Raw genomic sequence first — 19296 nt, 5'->3', positions numbered from 1 at the left:
GCCTAACTTCAGCCTCGAGCCAACAAGAAGTGTGAGAAATGCTGTGAGTTTCAACTGTCATATCCATTTAAGTTTCCTATTAGTTTATACATATATACACGTGTGTGTGTGTGTGTGTGTGTGTGTGTGTGTGTGTGTGTGTGTGTGTGTGTGTGTGTTTAAAGGAAAGGGAGGAGCTCACAGTCTTGGTCAGGGTAAGTTAAGGGTACAGGAAGTTCTTAGTGCAGTGGTTCAACTCGACTTCTGTCTGTCTTCACGATGTCAAAAATCTCTGTGTGCGCTTGTCTGCTCTCTGGTGAGTTTGGTTTCCTGTATTTTTCTGTTGTTGCTGAATTTACACAGATTAAGTAGAAAAGTAGCAGATTATACTTGCATGTGCATGTAAAAAAGGCACACATAAGTAATAAAGTAACCTCATCTTGTTTGTTTGTGTTTGTTTTGTAGCCTTAACTTTTGTGGAGATGAACCCTATCAACAGAAATGCACCTGAAGGGACAACTATAACTATCATATGCTCCGACTGGAAGGCTTCAACTTATGTAAAAGACAATGTTAAATACTTCTGTCGGAGTCCCTGCTCAAAGGACAAACACATCATTGTCAAAGCAGATTACCAAAAGACTGAGCGTAAAAATCGAATTGAGATAACCAACAGTGAACATGGATTATTTGTGACCATCTCCAATCTCCAAGAGTCAGACTCTGGGAAATATTACTGTGGAGTGGACAGATTTGGTTATGATGTTTTATTAGAGGTGAATGTTAAAGTTACAGATGGTGAGTTTATTTCTATTCCTTTCTTTAATTCCAAACCATCTCTTCTTAAAATCTGTCCCAACAGCTTTTCCATTAACTTATATTTATACTGTTTATTTCTAGCTGAACCTTCTCCTCCCAAAACGACTCCCAAAACGACTCCTAAAACAGTTCATGTTGCTGTAACCACCAGTCCATCTACATCTTCAAAGGGCTCTACTGTTTCTACTAATGCGTCATCAACAAATGAATCCCTTTCTACATCAACTACTAATGCAATGCAATCACAAAAAGGTGGTATGAAGTGTATTAATGTTTATGTAATAAATCAAAGTAAGACTGAATGAACAGTGATTTAAAGACAGTTCTCTGTATGTTCTTAGCACTTTTAAGTGAAAATTACTCTCAGTACATGTCATTTAAAGAGCGTTAGGAGGAAGAGAGTCTAAAGCACAGAGGATGTGAGAAGTTTTGATCATGATGGTGAGGTGTGAACAAGTGTGTCTTTCTATCTCTCTGACCAGGAAGTGTATCGTATCTGATAATCATCCTCGTAGTCGTCACATCAGTGATGCTCCTGCTGATCATCGTGTGGAAGAAGATAAAGAAACAGGAGAGTAAGATCCTCAGAGTGCCACACAGATCATTTATGTACAAACAACTGCAGAGCTCTTCCAGAAACAGGAAACAATGGTATCATTTATTTCCTCAGAGGCTATTTCAAGAGTTGACGTGTCGCAAGAAGACGTAGTGGAGGTGAGTTTTCTCAGTCTCAGTTAATTAGAAAGTCATGGAAAAGTTTATTTATTTCAAATGATCAACTCAAACATTGAAAGTACATTAAATTATTTGTACTCTATGCTTGGTTGGGGCTTCTGCTGAGGTGTTATGGCAGCTCCGGTTGCTTTGATAGTGCCCTTCAGCTCCTCCATGTTACCAGGTCTGGTGTCTCGTGTCTTCTTCTTGACAATACCTTAAAGAATCTCTGTGGGTTTGGTGAGTTTGCTGTTCAATCAAGCAGGGATACATCATGATCTTGTTCACAGTTTTTTGGTTCTTTTGGCGCTGTCGGCAGGAGCCAAGTCCCGATCAGCCTCTCCATAAAGCTTGGCAGCAGATAAAGCATGAAGAGCTCTAAGGTTTCCAGGTTAATGTCTACGTTGAATCTGGACTTCGGAAAACCTTGTGGACTTACAGCAGCTTGGATTCTGAGCCTCTTCACTCTTCGTCTAGACTCTGGGTCCAGGATTCCCAAATGTAATGAGAAATGACAAATCTAAAAACAGGACTTTAGAGCACTGAGCAGTTTTTTAAAGACTCGTCTGATATGGGCTCTGGTTCAGGAGTGGTTTGACTTGAGGAATGAGAGTTAAATTCATCGATCTGTTTGTGCGTGGCGACTCTTAATGCCCCACTACACCCTGAGTCCACTTCTTGTGAAGTTCCCGAATGTGTTTTCTTTAGGGATGGGAATTGATAAGATTTTATCAATACTGATGCCCTTATCGATTCTTCTTATCAATCTGATTCTTTATCGATTCCCTTATCAATTCCTGTTGTGAATTTTCTTGGTACAAAAAGTAGTTTTACAGGTTTCCTGTGTCAACAACATTTAATTGAGTTTATCCTGTAAGTGAATAAAATGTAACTGGTCCCTGAGTCTGGATATTTCTGGGCATAATTAAACAGAAACAGGTAAAAACACACAATGTCACGTTGATGTTCTGTGTTGAGATATATTAATAACTCAGTTAGGCCATCTAGTGTCTCAAAGTGGTTATAGCAATGGTTTAAGTTGTTAGGAACCTTTCTGTCAGCCATTAGCCTGTCATTAGCCTCTTAGCTTTTGACATTTGAAATTCTCAGTGTTTTTTACAAAGAGTTGATGTGATATGTTTCTGTGATGAAAGTCGAAATTCTATTCTGAGGCTGAAGTTATACTGATGTATGCTAACTGCTAGCATATCAATGTAGTTTCCCATATACGTTAGCTTCAAGCTTGAGCTGTTTTGTTATTTTGGTAAATAAGGTGATTTATACCATGTTGAATGTACTGAATATGAATCTCCTGAGAGAGAGTGATGAACATTTCTTTATGAAGTCAGTTCTTCAGGAAAACTTCAAGCTGAAAATCCTGAATCACAGTTTTCTTGGGAAACGTTAGCTAACTGCTAAGCTAAGATAGCTGCAGCAGACTAGTTGACGTAAGGCCCGGCGGCTCCGGCACAATGTAAAGAATTGATAAGGGAATCGTTAAGCACAAAGGCTAACGATATCTATGGATTGAAACATTTCTTATCGATTCTCAACTGGAACCGGTTTTTGATTCCCATCCCTAGTTTTCTTAGCAGTTCTCTTCAGGCTGTGGTTTTCCCTGTGGCTTGTTCATCTTTTTCCAGCAGGTTCAGGTCCAAGCACAATCATTTCATAGTCATGTAACCAGCTTTTTTTTGTAATCTGTTTACAGAGTGCTTGGGTTCAGCACTCTGTGAACAGCCAGACCTTGAGTCTTTCATCTTTTGTGTCAATGATTGTCTTCTGGACAACTATCAGTCATCAGTCTTCGCCGTATTTGTGTTGCTGACTGAACCAGACTAAATCCCTGTTTCCTACAAGTGGTTCAGTTCAGTTCATCCCACTTTTTGGTACTCTTCTGTTGGGGTGTCAGACACATCGATCCAACCCCAGAAGTTGGCATTAGAAACACTACAGTCTGTTGATTGGTCAGAAGAGTAGTCACTTCCTGTGTGACAGCGGCTGCTGTATTTCTCCTTGTTGCTCACGGTCTTCTCTGAATCAAAGCTTGATTGTTCTTTGTAACAAAGAGCCACATGACAATCACAGAGAGGACGAAATGCTGGATGTTCAAACTGTACTGAACCATACCGGACCACTTGGTGGGAACAGGGCTTTAGAGACCATTTAAAGGTCCAGGAAACCTTTGCAGGTGTTTCCAGTTTTGCAGGCCCCAGAATAAGCTTTCTTCTTGTTGATGTTTTTGTTTTAATAAGAAGAGACCACAGTATTCTTACCAGCCTTTCATAACCAGCGGAAAGCCTCTCGCAGGAGCTTCAACATTTCATTCATGAGCTTTTTACCATTCTGTTTTTGCTCAACTCACTGTTTTTCTTGCTGTTTTCTATTTCAAGGATGTTCATTATGAAGAAATCAGACAAGAAGACCAGCAGCCTGAAAGCCTCTCTACCCTCGAGCACTCTGCAGATCCAGACAGTCTCTACTCGAACGCCTCGTTCCTCCAACGCTACGAGTTAGCAGCTCAGGGTGACAACGACTACTACTCAAACTACCCCTCTCTGAATCCAGCTCCCAGCTCCAGGGGCTGTTCAAGAGGGACTTCCTCTAAAAGCATGGAAACAGGGCTACAAAGTGACCTGGTGTACTCTTTAGCTCAGTTGCCAAATCAGAAAACTAACCCTGCAGGGCAATCTGAGCCCAGTAAATCAGAAGGTCATAAAAAAGAAATGATTTACGCTGTGGTTGAGAAACCACAGAAAACTTAAAGAGTTTGGTCAAAAGGAACTTTCTTGATCATATTGGAAATGCTTTTTTTTAAAGGGAGAGCAGCTGTATTATTAAATGTGAAATTGATCACTCTGCGCTCAGAGAGCTTTAGTGAATTAATGATGGAACCAATTTAATGAACAGACTCTCAGATCTGGATGAAGAATAATAGTGCTGTCTATAACCAAGACGCTCATGCCAAACGAACAAATGAGACTTCTTCAATAGTGACATTTTTATCCAGTCAGTGATAAAACTTTGCAGAAATAATAACTTAAGGCAAGTGAATACAGAGTTTAATATTCAGACTGAGGACCACTTCCTTCAGCCTCTGTTCCTGAGTTAATATTCTCTTAAAACATAAGTTTCTGCTATTTGGAAGTTACATTTTTGGGTTTTTGCTTGTTTTGGGAAGGATAGCTGAAGACGGATAAGAAACATGGGGAGTAGAGAGAAGGGTGGGAAACAAAGTCGAACCAGGGATGAGGACTAAAGGGCCCTGGAACATGAATTAATGAATTGTTAATAATTTATTTAATAATTAAGATTGATTTATACTAATAACCTGTCTCAGTTTTATTTTGATGATGTGTTTAAGGTCAAAGTAGGGTCAAAAACCTTGCACACATCATTTCTGTTTTGTTTACGGCTGAAAAAAAAAAAGCGGCGCCCTCTTTTGGACCAACCTGGGACTGAAAGTCAACTATTAGAATCAGCTAAACTGTGAACAACAGAGTTTTACAGCCACCAAAAAAGGTAGTTTAAGTCTACGTTAAGTTATTTTTACCAGCAGCCAGATTATGAATCGTCTTATGAAGCTTCCCAAGTTCAGGTTTCATAAATAACTGAAAGCTCAGGGTCAGATACTGTATGATTTTTCTTCTTCCGGCTCATTTTCATCCACGTTTGACAATTAAAATATTTTGTATTCCATGATTTTTTTTTTCCTTTGGGACAGAACGAAATAAAGTCTAACTAAACTAAACTAAACTCTTTGCATATCAGGCACAACAACGTCCTACACCTCAGATATGCCAGATCCATCTGCAGACGGGCACCACTTCATTGATAAGCCTCTCTTCATCCATGTTGGACTGTAAAACCTCAAACCTGTCAACTCCTGGTCTGGCTCCAAACATTATGCCCGTTTGTTGCTGTAGTCAAGCTGGATACCAACAGGGGGGTATTCCACGAAGCTGGCTAAAGAAGGCTGGGCTATCGCCGGTAAGCGTGGCTTGAATAAGCTGCCACTTCAATCTTAGCTGCAACTCGTTCCACTAACGAGGCTCAGCTGATTTTCAGAGACGCTTATTCAAGCCAGGCTGATCCAAGCTGCGGCTAAGCGCGCGTCCGCGGTAGATAAAAAGCCCCGACGTGTCGATTGTCGAAATGACCAAATCATGTCAAAACCGAGAGCAGAGATGTTTCCCTCAGCGGAGAAAACACTCCTCATGGAGTCGTATGATGACTACAAGGTGAAATTCACATAAAAGAGTAACACGGTGGCAATTAACAAAGCCAGAGACGCTGCTGGTTCAAGAATATCATGCCTATGTGTCAAATCAACACTGACTGTTTCTGCTGAGTTTGATTACCCTTTTTCTTCTCACTCTGAAGCTCCTCACACTGCTGTGGCCCAGGGGAGATTGATCTTGATTAAATTAAAGCTGTTCATAAATACAGGCTTATATACTTCATGGGGTGATGTTTCATCAAACACTGACTAAAACAGCAGAAAAAAACATGTAGATGAGATGTCATTTTTTTATTAGAGATGATTCAGCTGTCAGATGAGATGTGTCAGTGATAGTGCCCTTTATCTAAATAAGGAGGAAGACACAAAGTTATGTCACCATGTGGAATCACCTTTACATTATCATCATGATCAGAACGGACCGCCGGTGAAGGAAGGTATTTCTATGGAAAATTGTGGCTGTTGTCACCTTTTATATCATAAGACAATTTGTGCCTTTATTCTGTTATATGTTGACTGTACTTTGAGGGTGACAGAAGAAAGAAAATCAGTCAATGTCAAATAGTTACCACTGGTGGGATCGAACCCACGCCGCAAATAAAGCATGGATCCCCATGCGTCTGTGCCCTACTCTCTAACCTCTCAGCCACCGACTTCCCTGAGATGTGGACAGACAGTCTAATATCTGACATGTCTTGACTCACGGTCATTCCAGTCTAGCATAACTGGGGCGGTTCACCTGTCAAAGGATCACGCAGGTGTCCTAAAGCGAGCTCAGGGAGGACGGAAACCTCCCGTGGAGCTGGAGGACAAAAGCTCGCTTGATCTTGATTTTCAGTATGACCGTGAAAGCGGGACCTCACGATCCTTCTGACTTTTTGGGTTTTAAGCAGTTGTCAGAAAAGTTACCAAAAGGTCTTAATTTATGTTTCCGAACAAGAACATCATCTATTACAGGTATAGATTAATTTAATGTGACACCTGCAGTTCACAAGACGTCTTTTAGAAGACGGTCTGACCTTCTCTGAGACGCAGCTAAGGTAAGCCTGACGTTTAGCCTGACCGGGACCAGGCTAGTCACGCTGGCTAATTTACCATGGTAACCGACCCACGCTAGCCCTAAGCCTCGTTTGTGGAACCCAACTCTCGCTAAAGTTAGCGCAGCTAACCAAAATAAGCCAGACTTTGAGCGAAGCCAGCTTCGTGGAATACCCCCCTGATTTTGACACAGTTTGTTTTATTTTGAAAGTCATTGGGTAAATTCAGGTAGTTTCGGTCACTACTTCCTGTCCTGTTCGATATTCTCCACGGTGAATCGACACATCACTGCTCTACGTCCGGCAAAAATAGGATGGCTCCATATTATGGATGGAAAATTGATCTAAAATGGATCTAGTGTAAGTTTACAGATTGACCTGACTGCAGATGGATCTGATGTATTTTAGCTGTTAAATATCAAGAGTTACTGGCCTAAATTTGTGACTTTATTCTCATAACTTCAAGCGTTTGTTTTTATGACTTTGAAATCCCGTTTTGTTTTCCATTAATGTGGCTGTTATCCTCCTATGCAAGTCCTCTGACTACCTACTGTAGCTGGTAAGCTAACGGTGCCATGGTCCTAAAGATGGCTGCAGCAAAGTCACATGACTGAAACCTGTGAATCATGCCGTTTTGTTGTTGATGCCATTTCTCTCACAAGCAGGAATGCATTTCTAATAAAATGTTATAAAAGTCAATATTTTGTTTGTGTTGGAGAGTTATTCTGACTTTCTAACTCAGTCAAACTCTGATCCATGAGCCGTGATCCTGCCAGAGGTTATAGAGTGCAAACTCAAGAAGTACAAGAAAAACTTTCCTTATATATTTAGAAACTTCATCAATCTGAGTTTTGCTGACTAATCCTCTCACTCACACCTCACGTCTGTCACCTTTCTATTTGCGTCTGCTTTGTGAAGACACATATATAGTCACTGACAGGACTTGAACATGAGTCGTGTTTGTTTTAAAGCAAAGGTCATGAACTTTCTGGTAACAGCTGCAGTTAAAAAAAAAAAAACAAAAGAGTTTTGCAGCATCATGTGACAAGTTTTGCAATCGAGGAGTTTTATTCTGCATCAAGATACTGAGAAAACACCAACTTCCTCTATGTGCCACCGTACAGTCAAGAGTCACTTCCCTAAGTGCAATCTGTACTTTAAGTCTGAAGTTACAGGAGTGTGCAAACAACGACCATGGCTCAGAAGCTCTAACTTACACATTTATCAACCTTGGAAGTTATATATGAATGTTCTCATGTTTTACTGCTGTGATGTGGGGGAAATATGTCAAGATGTTTTTATGACAGGACCAGGATCTGGATTTTAAGCCCCAAAGATTCTTATCCTGCTCTCTGAACTATTTTTCTGCACCATTTCACAATTCTAATCTGGTCGACTGTCGTGTTTTTTTTTCAACTCTCATATTTTCACATCATGATAAATCAATTAATTTAAAAACGTCAGCTGTAAGAGTTGTTGAGTTTCTGCAGAATGAACAAAGCTTTAGTTTTATACAAGTAGACTATGCACAGTCTAAACATAGTTTAATGAGATGTGTCATGACATACTTTAGTTTTGTTTATGCTCTCGACAGAAAATGTTAATTTTCACATAATTTGAAACATGATCCAATTCATTAATTTAAAGATGCTATGAGGAGGAGCTGTTTTGGTTGCACTCTTTCGCCACCTTGTGGCCTGGAGTCTCCGCATGCTGTCGTAAATTACTTTGAGTGAGGTGTGTGTTTGTTTTGGGATTAAATGGAGATCAGACTGAAACAAATTTTCTTTGTTCAAGACAATTTTTTACTCAGTACAGTTACGTAGCGATCAAGCAAATGTTGTAGCAGCCGGCTATATCAATCAATCAACCAAAATGTATTTATACAGCACTTTTCATACAAATAAAATGTAGCACAAAGTGCTTTACAAACAGACACATGAATTAAACGAAGGGGTTATAATCCAAACCCATTCCACCCAGCCCCGGAACCCACCCACACAGCAATCCATACACCGTGTTGATGAAAAGCAACATAGATAAAAGACAATAATAAAGCACACTGCTTTGAAACTGAGGAAACGCCGTCTTAAAGGTTTGAAAATGAGAAAACATTAGGTTAAAAGTATAAAATTAAATATATCATAAAATAAAATAAGAAAATGATTTTTGAAAATTAAGAATAAAAAAATACTTGAAATTAAGTTTATATATATATATATATTGAAATTGGCATCGAAAACACGATGAGAAACCAAAACAAGCATGGAGAAGAGGGGCAACACCACGGAACTTAAAGGCGCTCGCCCTTAGTGTATCAGTCCGCGCGCGGCGTGCCAGATATAAACAAACACAGGTAGTCTGCCAGGATGAAGAGACACGATGAGAACTAGAGCCTTATTTAGCGGTGTTTTTGTGTGAAAGTAACGCGCTGAACATTCTCTAAATAAAGCGTGAATGCAGACTGATATCAGAGTTTTTTGGTGGGAGTCCGTTTATTTGTGTTTTTGATCAAGTAAAATATGGCCCCGTCTGAGTGCAGAGGAAACCTGCAGAGGAGCAGGGAGGGGGTGTTTGGTGTGAGCGCTCTGGGCTTCTGCTGCACAAAAACACTGCTGTAGGGGTAATTTCTGCCCTAAACCTTGTGATAGGACCCAACTTGTTCCATCCCGGAGTATCACTTTAATGCCCTGACAGTGGCAATAAGTTTTAATTTTGCATTTACATTTTGTAAATTTGATTTGCACTAAACATGTGATTTAACTATTACTGTATAACAAGTACTGATTTAATGTTTGCATGACAGATGTTATGGCACTTTCACAATGCGATTAATTATGATTAATAAGGGAAATCATGCGATAAAGATAAAATAATAGTAAGTGGTCTCTACTTAAAATAAATAAAACACCACAAGGTAACTCAGGTAAAAAACTCAGCTGGCACCCCGGTGCTCTGAGTCATGTCTGTAATGTGTTACGTTAGTGAATCCTGGTTATGTCCTGCCAGTCATCGACCAATCAGAGCTAACGTAACCTCACTCTTCATTTTATTGATCGACTCTCAAGTTTGAACAGACCACTGCAGAATAACTGCTGACTGTGGGTTGGAATCAACATTAGCACAAACAAATTAAATTAAGTTATAGAGTACAGCCCAAGCTAGAGGCTAACTAGCCTTTAGCTCGTGCTCTATCTCTCTCCTGTTTCTCTTTCTTCTGCTCTTCTCTCCTTTTTCTGTCTGACAGTTAGGCTCCAGTGTCCACCATCACTACAAAATCAATCATAGAAAGGAACAACTGGCCTCTAATCCTAATTTTAGTTTGATGGTCAGATTATATGAAGATGAGAGTGACACATATTTACTCATTTCTTAAGAAAGATGTAAGTTAAGTTTCCTTTATTCCTTGCAGCATCATGATTGAGTCATTGGAACTAAAAGCAAATAATCATTACATTAGTCATAAGTGATGATGGTATATCATATATTTGACAATCAGTCAGTTTAAAGTGTCATCAAATGCACGTCAATGAGCGTCCAAGGAAAAAAAAATATAAAACGTGCAATAAAATAAATGAAAGACATGACGTAGGCCTGTCTTTAATTTCCCCATGTATTGCACACACACACACAAACACACACAAACACACACATGCATTTAGCAGCAGTCACCTTGGCAGCAGGAATGCCCTCCAGTCGCTGTCGATGCAGCGCTCAGAGAGCGAAAGCAGCTTGATGTGGTTGTTGTTGTTGTTGTTACAGTCGCTGTGTACATTGACCACCAGGGAGGGAGAGTGGTGGCCTGGGGTATCTGCTCTGTCCTCAATGACAGTCAATGACACTGCTGCTGAGTAAAAGGATTAGCCAAGTGTGTGTGAGTGTGTATGAGTGAGTGTGTGTTTATTGTGCCCACACGAAACTAGTTTGATTGGTGGAAAGAAAACTTGAATAAAATAAAAACATGTGACTTTATCTTGAAGATGTAACATGTTTCCTGAGTTTCTCCTTCATTTAATGAGTTTGGTAAATTTCTGCTTCATAAAAGTATAAGCGACTGGTTTTTTTTCTTCCTGTAAAAAAGAAACCTCAAATCACTTCTTTTGACCTCTTTTCAGATCACAGCCAAATAGAAAAATGGAATGTCCGCCTTCATCTCATCAGACGACAGAGAAACAGGATGTGGCTTAACTCACCAACTGGTTCAGTCAACCTCAAACGCATCCTGTCGAAGGTTCAAACTCCCCCTTTCGTCTTCCTCTAATCTGATGAAAACGGGTCTCGCAGGTTTGGACAATTGCTGAAGAAGTGTTGCATGTTGATGACGCTGTTGTGAAAATAAAAAAAGCTTCAGTACCCTGGAGAATACAGAGTTGGTGAAAATACTGGATTTACAGGCCAAAATGCCCTCAGTCTTTCTAAAGAAGCCAGTTGTTGGCCGTCATGTAAGAACACTGCTCATGTGAAGCTTATCGAGCCCTCCTCTTCATCACAGCGTGAATCTCAGCTTGCTTTTCAAGAGTAGTAAAGCAGAGGCACTTCAAATCATAAATACAGAAACACAGATGATACACAGGCCAAGGGAGGTAACAGTGTTCATCAGGAGAGCACAGCTCCCCAACCGTGGAGATGAGAGTTGAATTCCTTCACACTCAGTCTGTAAGCAAAGTTTGTCAAGCTGTTCTCCTTAAAAGTAGAGATGGTACTCTTGGTTTTTGTGGATATAAGGCTTTTAATGGCAGGAATCTAGACTCTTCCTTCAACAGTATCATCCATCAAAGGCCCATTCATCCATTTTTATCCACTAAACTGAGACCAGGTCACGGGAGGAAGCAGTCGGTAGAAGTCAATCAACCCAGACATCCCTCTTCCCGGCAGAGTTTCCAGCTCCTCCTGGGGATCCCAAGGTACTCCCAGGATAGAGTGGATACAGTGGGGAAAATAAGTATTGAACACGCCAACTTTTTTCCCATCACATTTATTTCCAAAGATGCAATTCAAACCAAATTTCTCCCAGACATTGGTATTAACTCAAATAATCCACACATGAAAAGAAATCACAACGTTCAGGTCCATAAATAATGATTATGGTGAATTAAGTACGATAACACAGGAAAAAAGTATTGAACACACCATGGAAAGGCTGAATACTTTGGACAGGAAATGCTCCATACCACCTGAAATCTGTCAGTAATTATTACTTGAACTTCCAATTAGTGCAAACCAACATCAGCTGGGCTAGAGCAAATTGATGGTCCTATAAAAAAGGTGTTTTTTTCACCAAGCAGTTAAATAGCACACACCTCATGATGGGTAAAGGCAAAGAGCTCTCTGAAGACATTCACAACCTGATTGTTGCTCAGCATCAGAATGGAACTGGTTACAGACTTATATCAAAGCACCTGAATATTCCAGTCAGCACCGTTGGGGCCATTATTCACAAGTGGAAGAAGCACCACCTTACCATCAACAGGCCACGCACAGGAGCTCCTTGAAGATTTCTGACCAGGGAGTCAGAAAGATAGTCAGAAGAGGACTCAACCAGCCAAGGACCACCCTGAAAGTGCTCCAGAAAGACTTGGAGGCAGCAGGTACAATTGTTACAGAGAAAACAATAGGCAATGCACTCCACCACCATGGCCTCTATGGACGCTCAGCCCGCAAGACTCCATTCCTCAAGAAAAGGCATGTTGAAGCTGGTTTAAAGTTTGCTAAACAGCATCTTGACAAGCCTGTAGAATACTGGGAGAATGTTGTCTGGTCAGATGAGACCAAAACTGAACTTTTGGGCTGTCATACTACAGACCATGTTTGGAGGAGAAATGGCTCTGCACAGCAGCCAAAAAACACTACACCAACAGTGAAGTTTGGAGGTGAAGCATCATGGCATGGGGTTGTTTCTTATCTCATGGTGTTGGCAAACTTCATCTAACTGACGGAGCAATGAATGGAGCCATGTATGGGGAAATTCTTGATCTGAATCTGCTGCCATCCACCAGGATGATGAAGATGAGACGTGGCTGGACCTTCCAGCAGGACAACCATCCAAAGCACACGGCAAAGTTGACTCTCAAATGGTTTCAGAAATAGAAAATCAATCTGTTAGAACGGCCTAGTCAATCACCTGACTTCAATCCAACTGAACATTTGTGGAAAGAAGTAAAGAAAGCTTGTTCAATCCTTTTTTCCTGTGTTATCGTACTTAATTCACCATAATCATTATTTATGGACCTGAACGTTGTGATTTCTTTTCATGTGTGTACTATTGGAGTTAATACCAATGTCTGGGAGAAATTGGAAATAAATGTGATGATAAAAAAGTTGACGTGTTGTATTTTGGATTGGGTTGCCATGGCTTGTACCTCCAAAAGAGTGGGTCACCAGAAAAAAAAGTTTGGGAAACTTGGTTGAGGGTTTAAGAAATGATCACGAAGCATCTGCTCTTGTTTACTGTGTTATTACTGCTTTCAGTGCTTGTGGAGCACTTCGGTGAACTGTGGCTGCTCTATAAATAAACTTTATTCGACTGTAATCTGCTGCTTTGAGTCTTTCTTAATTTAATCTGAATGTAATATTCTGCCACCCATGATCACATTTCACTGAACACTACGTAGCTGTTTTTATCGCAGCACTGATTGTTCTGGTAATTCATGCTGTTTTTTAGTTCACATAACATTTCCTGATGTATGTTAGATTCAACGCTAAGAGCTACACTTTCCTTTTAATCAGTGAAAGTACTGAGATCACAACTGTAATCCTTCACTGAGCTGGAACACTGGCATTTGTTTAGTTTAATGGACATTTAACACCACTGGAGCCAATGATAGGCTCACCTTTTATCTACAACTGGAACTGTGTGGGACTGGAACCCAGCAGAGTCTAATGAGACACACAATCAATGAAACAGTGGACAAAAATGGTTCCTCTTTTTATTCCTCACAAAGGGGCGGTCGATATCTTTGTACAGGACTTCACATGGAACAGGACATCAGCCAATTAAAAACCTTTCCAATCTCTGCTCCCAAATCAAATTGACCAGGTTATGCGCACACCTAGAGTTCTTAAGTGCCTCGAGCTAATCAGTTCCTACCCCCCGCCCATGCCTGGAAAGTCAAAGCTAACAATTACTATCTGGCTGCCCTGAGTTGCACTTCTGATGTTAGCCAATTACAGCTACTTTCAAAGTCATATCATCCAATTACCTTCCCTTGTCACCTTGGATCCCGCAGACCATTTAGCCAATTACGCTCCCTGCACACAATGCGAGCAGGTAGTGGAATCAGTGGGCTGACATCTTGAAAAGACAAAACCTGATCAGCCTGATTCAGAGGTTCAAACCCTGTCATAAGAAGCTATCAGTGGTTCTGTCTCCATTTCTGCTGCAGCGAGTGCCCTCCTGCTCCTTCCCTTGGGAATAATACGCCACTTTAACACAACAGGGGTGAGATAATGATCCAGACATGGCAGCTTGGGGCGCTGCATAGGCTTCCAGAAAGAAAGAGGATGAGATTCCTCTGTCTGTTATACTCAATAAGCTGTAATATGATATCTGAAAACCCATTAGCAAGGAGGCTAACATGACATGTACATGGCATTAAACCTTTAAGAAGTGAATATGGGATTGTGTTTGAAGTGGTGGTTTTTATTCCAAAAACATCAGCAGTTCTAATCACAGTCATATGGTGGCCCTGAAGTGCAAACCACAACTGCATATGACCTAACACAACGACAGTTAATTAAATTGAATTAATTAAAAAACACAAACGCAAATTAAAAAATACAACCGCAAATTGAAAAACACAAACACAATTTTAAAAAAAACAGCAGAAAACTAAACATATAGCAAATAAAAAACAAAACCTTTTTTTTCAGTTTTTTTTTCTTTTATTGTTTTTTTATTTGCAGCTGTCTTTAAGTTTCCGCAGTTGTATTTACTTTTTTTGCAGTTGTGTTTTTTAAATTTGCAGTTGTGTTTGTTTTTTGTTTTTTTTTGCAGTTGTGTCTAGTTTTTGCCAGTTGGGTTTATTTTTTCCAGTTGTTTTTTTAAATTTGCAGTTATGTTTAGTTTTTTTGTGGTTTTGCTTTTTGTGTTTGCAATTTTGTTTTAATTCTTTTCTGTGGTGTTTAGTTTTTTGCAGTTCTGTGTTTTTGCAGTTGTATTTAGTCTTTTGCACGTGTGTTTTTCAGTTTGTAGTTGCATTTCTTTATTTGCAGTTGTGTTTAGTTTTTCTGTTTGTTTGTTTTTCAGCTTTGATTAGCTTTTTGAAGTTTTGTTTAGTTTTTTGAAGTTGTGTTTTTAAATCTGCTGGTGTGTTTTTTTGATTTGTGCAGTTGTGTTTACATTTTTGTTGTAGTGTTTTTTTTTTCAATTTGCAGCTGTGTTTTTTCATTTGTGGTTGAATTAAGTTTTTTTTTTTTTTGCAGTTTTGTTTTTTTAATATGCATTTGTGTTTTCTAATTTGCAGTTGTGTTAAGTTATTTGCAGGTGTGGTATTTGATTTGTGCAGTTGTGTTTAGCACTTTAGGGCCACCGTAGATTCATGATGATCAGCTACTTCTCATTGATAAAGTTTCTCTTTTGATGGACTGAGACCTTACCTTGAATCTATCTTTAACTGTGTTTACTACATGAGTGTTGAGAGGAGATTGCAGATCTAACCGAGGTTTACAACCACAGAGAAAATAAACAGAGCCTCCGTCATCATCTCTGACCAGGCGTGAGGGTTATGGCTACAATGGATACATGTTGGTTAGAGAGCAGATGAAGGTCATGCACTGTGTGATTCTATAAATTCTGTGATGGAAAGTCGGCTCATGCTGTTTGAGGTGATGGTTTTCAACACACAAGTGTGTGCACACACACACTCTACAACCTGAGTGCTCAGACTGAACATGATCATCAGTAAAGTTTCCTTTTTATAGCTTCAACAATGAAGTGAAATAATCACATTTTATGTCAACAAAAACTGAACATGTTCACTCTTTTTTGAAGTATATATATTTCTGTTGTCAGCATCCTGTAGAGTGTTGTCACGGTGCTTATCAGATACTGTAGACCAAAACAGCAAAGTGAAAGCAGGCCAACAAGCCGGGTCTGTGACTTCAGAGGCCAGAGTTTGCTGATCCAGAAATGTGTTTAGAGATGAGCTGTTCAGCACACAACGTGCAGCCAGGACAGAGTCAGAAACCACATGAAGTCAGTCAGTGTATGTGAAGCTTAAAAGAGGAGGATACTGCAACAGCTAGAGCAGCTGGGGTCAAGGTGTTCTGAAATTTCTATGTCACAGTGACAATAACAGTGAGACTAATGATAAAGAGGGGGTACTTTACTATACTGAAAAACAAGAGGTTAAATTGACAAGGCTAGATGTTGATGCTAAAGGTAACTGCATATTCTGAGGTTTTAGAAATCCTTGAATCTGTATGTAAACCACTCAAAATGTTGATCAATCCTCATGAAAATATATCTTTTTTCTGTCTTCTATTTATCAAATTATTTATTCATTTATTTATTTATTGGAGTCAAAGGCAATAGAGACACATTAAGGTTATCATAAAAGGTATTATTAAGAAACTCATGAAATGCTTTATTTACTGTTTGTATGGTACTATGGTATTGTTTACCACTGAGCTGATCTATATTTTACTTTTTAGTTAGTTGTATGAAATAAATAAAAAAATAAATAAATTGCTAAATTGTATGAATGACCCAAGATCTTCATGAGCGATAAAGTGATGCTTTGATTGCATAAGGATCACTTAACTGGGTCATAACCAAGCAGCAACCTCTGGTCTAGGAATATGAGACAATGCTGAAGTGCTAAAATCTGCTGTTTCTCAAGTGTCCACTTGAGGCTGGCTCTGGAAGTACAGGAAGTCGCTAACACACCAAGCCAAAAAAAGCCAATTTCAAAGCAGAAATTAACCTATTTACAGCCTGGTTCAAAAAACGTCTCCTGTCTGAGCCACTAATTTTACTACCAGCACACACTGTACAGTGGTTCATTTTCTAACTCGGCCGTTCAGAGGATATTGAGATCACAAGCTCGCCCAATCAGAGGCAAAGCTCAGGGTCATGTGACTGACAGGCGCCCTATAGGTTTACACGAAGCCCTTGCCACTACCAATATGGCCACTATAGCCGATCTGCTTCATTTTCAGTTTCAGAAACAGACGGGTGACGTCGGCGAGACTACGTCCATGTTTTATACAGTCTATGGTACTGACAGACTGGAGGGCTGGGCCTCAAACACCAAGGTCTGTCCATGTCTCTACCTGGCTCCAGAGGGCTGGCCAACCAGAGGGAAGAATGTCTCTTAAAGAGACAGCAACTAAATAAAATGTTTCAGACAGAGGATAAAAAAAGGTTGTTGTTTTTTTTTCTAAAACACCAGTGTGACAAACAACAGAGATTTTTGAGAGCTCCAAATCACATAAAGCTATTATTGAAGTACAAGAGGAACATCAGAAAGTTGGGCTGGGATCATATGCTTTTCTCCAGATTCCGTTGTTTTACCATTTTGGGGGTGCCAATTCGGTATTAACTGCAATTCTTTGATATTTCAGATTTTTTTGATTTTTTGTTTACTTTTTTAACATCTGACCAAGTGAAACAGTTGAATGATGATGAATATGTCTACAGACTACATCAGGAGTAGGGATGGGTACCAAATTAGGTACTTTTATAGGTACCAACTGAACTCTGTCTGTAGTACCGGGTACCAGTGTAAAACCAAAAGGTACCATGTTTAGGTACCTGAACGCATCCTTGTGACTGTGAGGGAGTGGAAGAGTAGGATATTTTCCATGCTGGACATGAACACAGCATTGCAAGGTTATATACAGAAAAATAAATATATGAAATTTAAAAAAGACTATATTTTATTATTAAACAAATTTATATTTGTTAATCACACAAACACAAAAAAGTACCGAAAATTGGTACCATTGAGTACCAGTACAGATTGCCAGGTACCAGCATTGGTACGGTATTGTTCCAAATGTGAAAGTTACCCATTCCTAATCAGGGGCCATTTCTTCACAATTAAAAAAAAAAAAAATCAAATGTAAATCCATTTTTAGGATTAATTCAGGGGTCTGACATCTCAATTTTTTTCAACCTAGCTTATAAACAAAGACTAAAATGAAGGATTTTGATTTGGAAAAAAAAGACCCAATTTCAAACAAAAAAAGATTCATAATTGCCAAACAAAACATCCTGAGACTTCGATACATCATATGTTTTATCCCACCTCTACTTGGAAGCTTTAAAAAGTGCATGATACCCCCTCTTCAAGTGTTCTAGCTAGCTACTGCTGTTTGCAGCAAAAACCACAGGAAACCTATGAGACATGTGAGTGCAGGGACTCCCAGAAAGAGCTGAGGGTTTTTTTTTTTTTTGCTTTAATGGGATAAGAAGACTTTAGGATGGTGAGAGGAATTCAGTGTGCCAGTCTCTCCTATAGAAACAAAGCTCCATTGGATGGGAAGAAGACCTTGGTCCAACTTTAGACTCCTTGCGTACTTGTCCTTTACATTAAAACCAAAGATTAACCAAATTAAACAACTGCTTTTAATGTATTTAAAACTATCATGCTGTTTTTATAAAAAAAGAAGCTGCTTCACATTCAAGATTGTTCCACTTACATTATTCTATGACTCTGTTTGTTTCATCAGGATCAGAATAAAACTTTTTTACAAGTCAGGAGTTACCTCTTCCAGTTATGTGAGGGCTGTAACTTAAATGATGACTCACAGAAAAGCTGCTTCTCCTGGATAAAAACGCTGACAGAAAGGTACAGAGATATCAAAGTAAACAGCGGGGGGGTCCTCTAAAGCTGAGATACAATATAAATGTACCAGGGAGAATGCACTGCTGGACTTTTTGTGAATGATGGCTCAATTTTACACACACACATTTATTTATCGCTCACAGACCTGAAATGATTTTTCAAGGGGACAATCATAATCTTAAAACCAATAAGCTGCGCAAGCAACTGTGAATGCTAATATTGAGGGAAACTGTGTGAGCAGCTGATGCTGTCGCTGCACCGCTGTGACTGAGAACACTTTGATCAATTTGGGATGCGAGACTCATGGAGCTTCGGTTCAATTTTTTATGAATTGGATTGTTGCGTCTTATGAGTGTTAACAGATTAGTCCCACAACACAAGCTGTGATAAGATGCCAGGCCCCGGTAAAACAAAGAAAAATCATCAGGCTGCTCAAATATGCTCCCTCAGTGGCTGAGATAGTGCAGCAATCATTCACTGGTGGCCACATTAACCTCACCAAGAAATTACCAGACCTCAGCGTTCCTATCTGATGGCCTTTAATGGGCTGCTCTCTTATTTCCTTTAACTCGGTCCGAAAGGGCAAATGCTGCTTGGTAGAAGTCTCCACACAAATACAAGTTAATGTTTGAGGACTGAGAGAGAGGAGCTGGAACAACACGTCAGGGAGGCACTCAAAACCAGCAGCTACTCTTCCCCAGCAGAGACGAGACCAAAA

The 19296-nt window shown here is 39.7% G+C and overlaps 1 protein-coding gene across 1 annotated transcript; it reads left to right on the top strand.

Annotated features, from left to right (window-relative positions):
* Positions 1–238: 238 nt before the first annotated feature.
* On the top strand, positions 239–7603 carry LOC141801500 (uncharacterized). Its single transcript, XM_074684551.1, has 6 exons — positions 239–295; positions 445–777; positions 880–1050; positions 1281–1373; positions 1469–1512; positions 3906–7603. Exons 1-6 carry the CDS (start codon positions 259–261, stop codon positions 4275–4277), a joined length of 1050 nt encoding a protein of 349 aa, XP_074540652.1. The 5' UTR covers positions 239–258; the 3' UTR covers positions 4278–7603.
* Positions 7604–19296: the final 11693 nt, after the last annotated feature.

Source organism: Halichoeres trimaculatus, unplaced genomic scaffold, assembly GCF_033239565.1.
Source record: "Halichoeres trimaculatus isolate MK-OKI-2021-1 unplaced genomic scaffold, fHalTri1.1 fHalTri1_scaffold_2, whole genome shotgun sequence".
NCBI classification, from domain to species: domain Eukaryota; kingdom Metazoa; phylum Chordata; class Actinopteri; order Labriformes; family Labridae; genus Halichoeres; species Halichoeres trimaculatus.
This window is presented reverse-complemented; position numbering and strand designations above follow the sequence as displayed.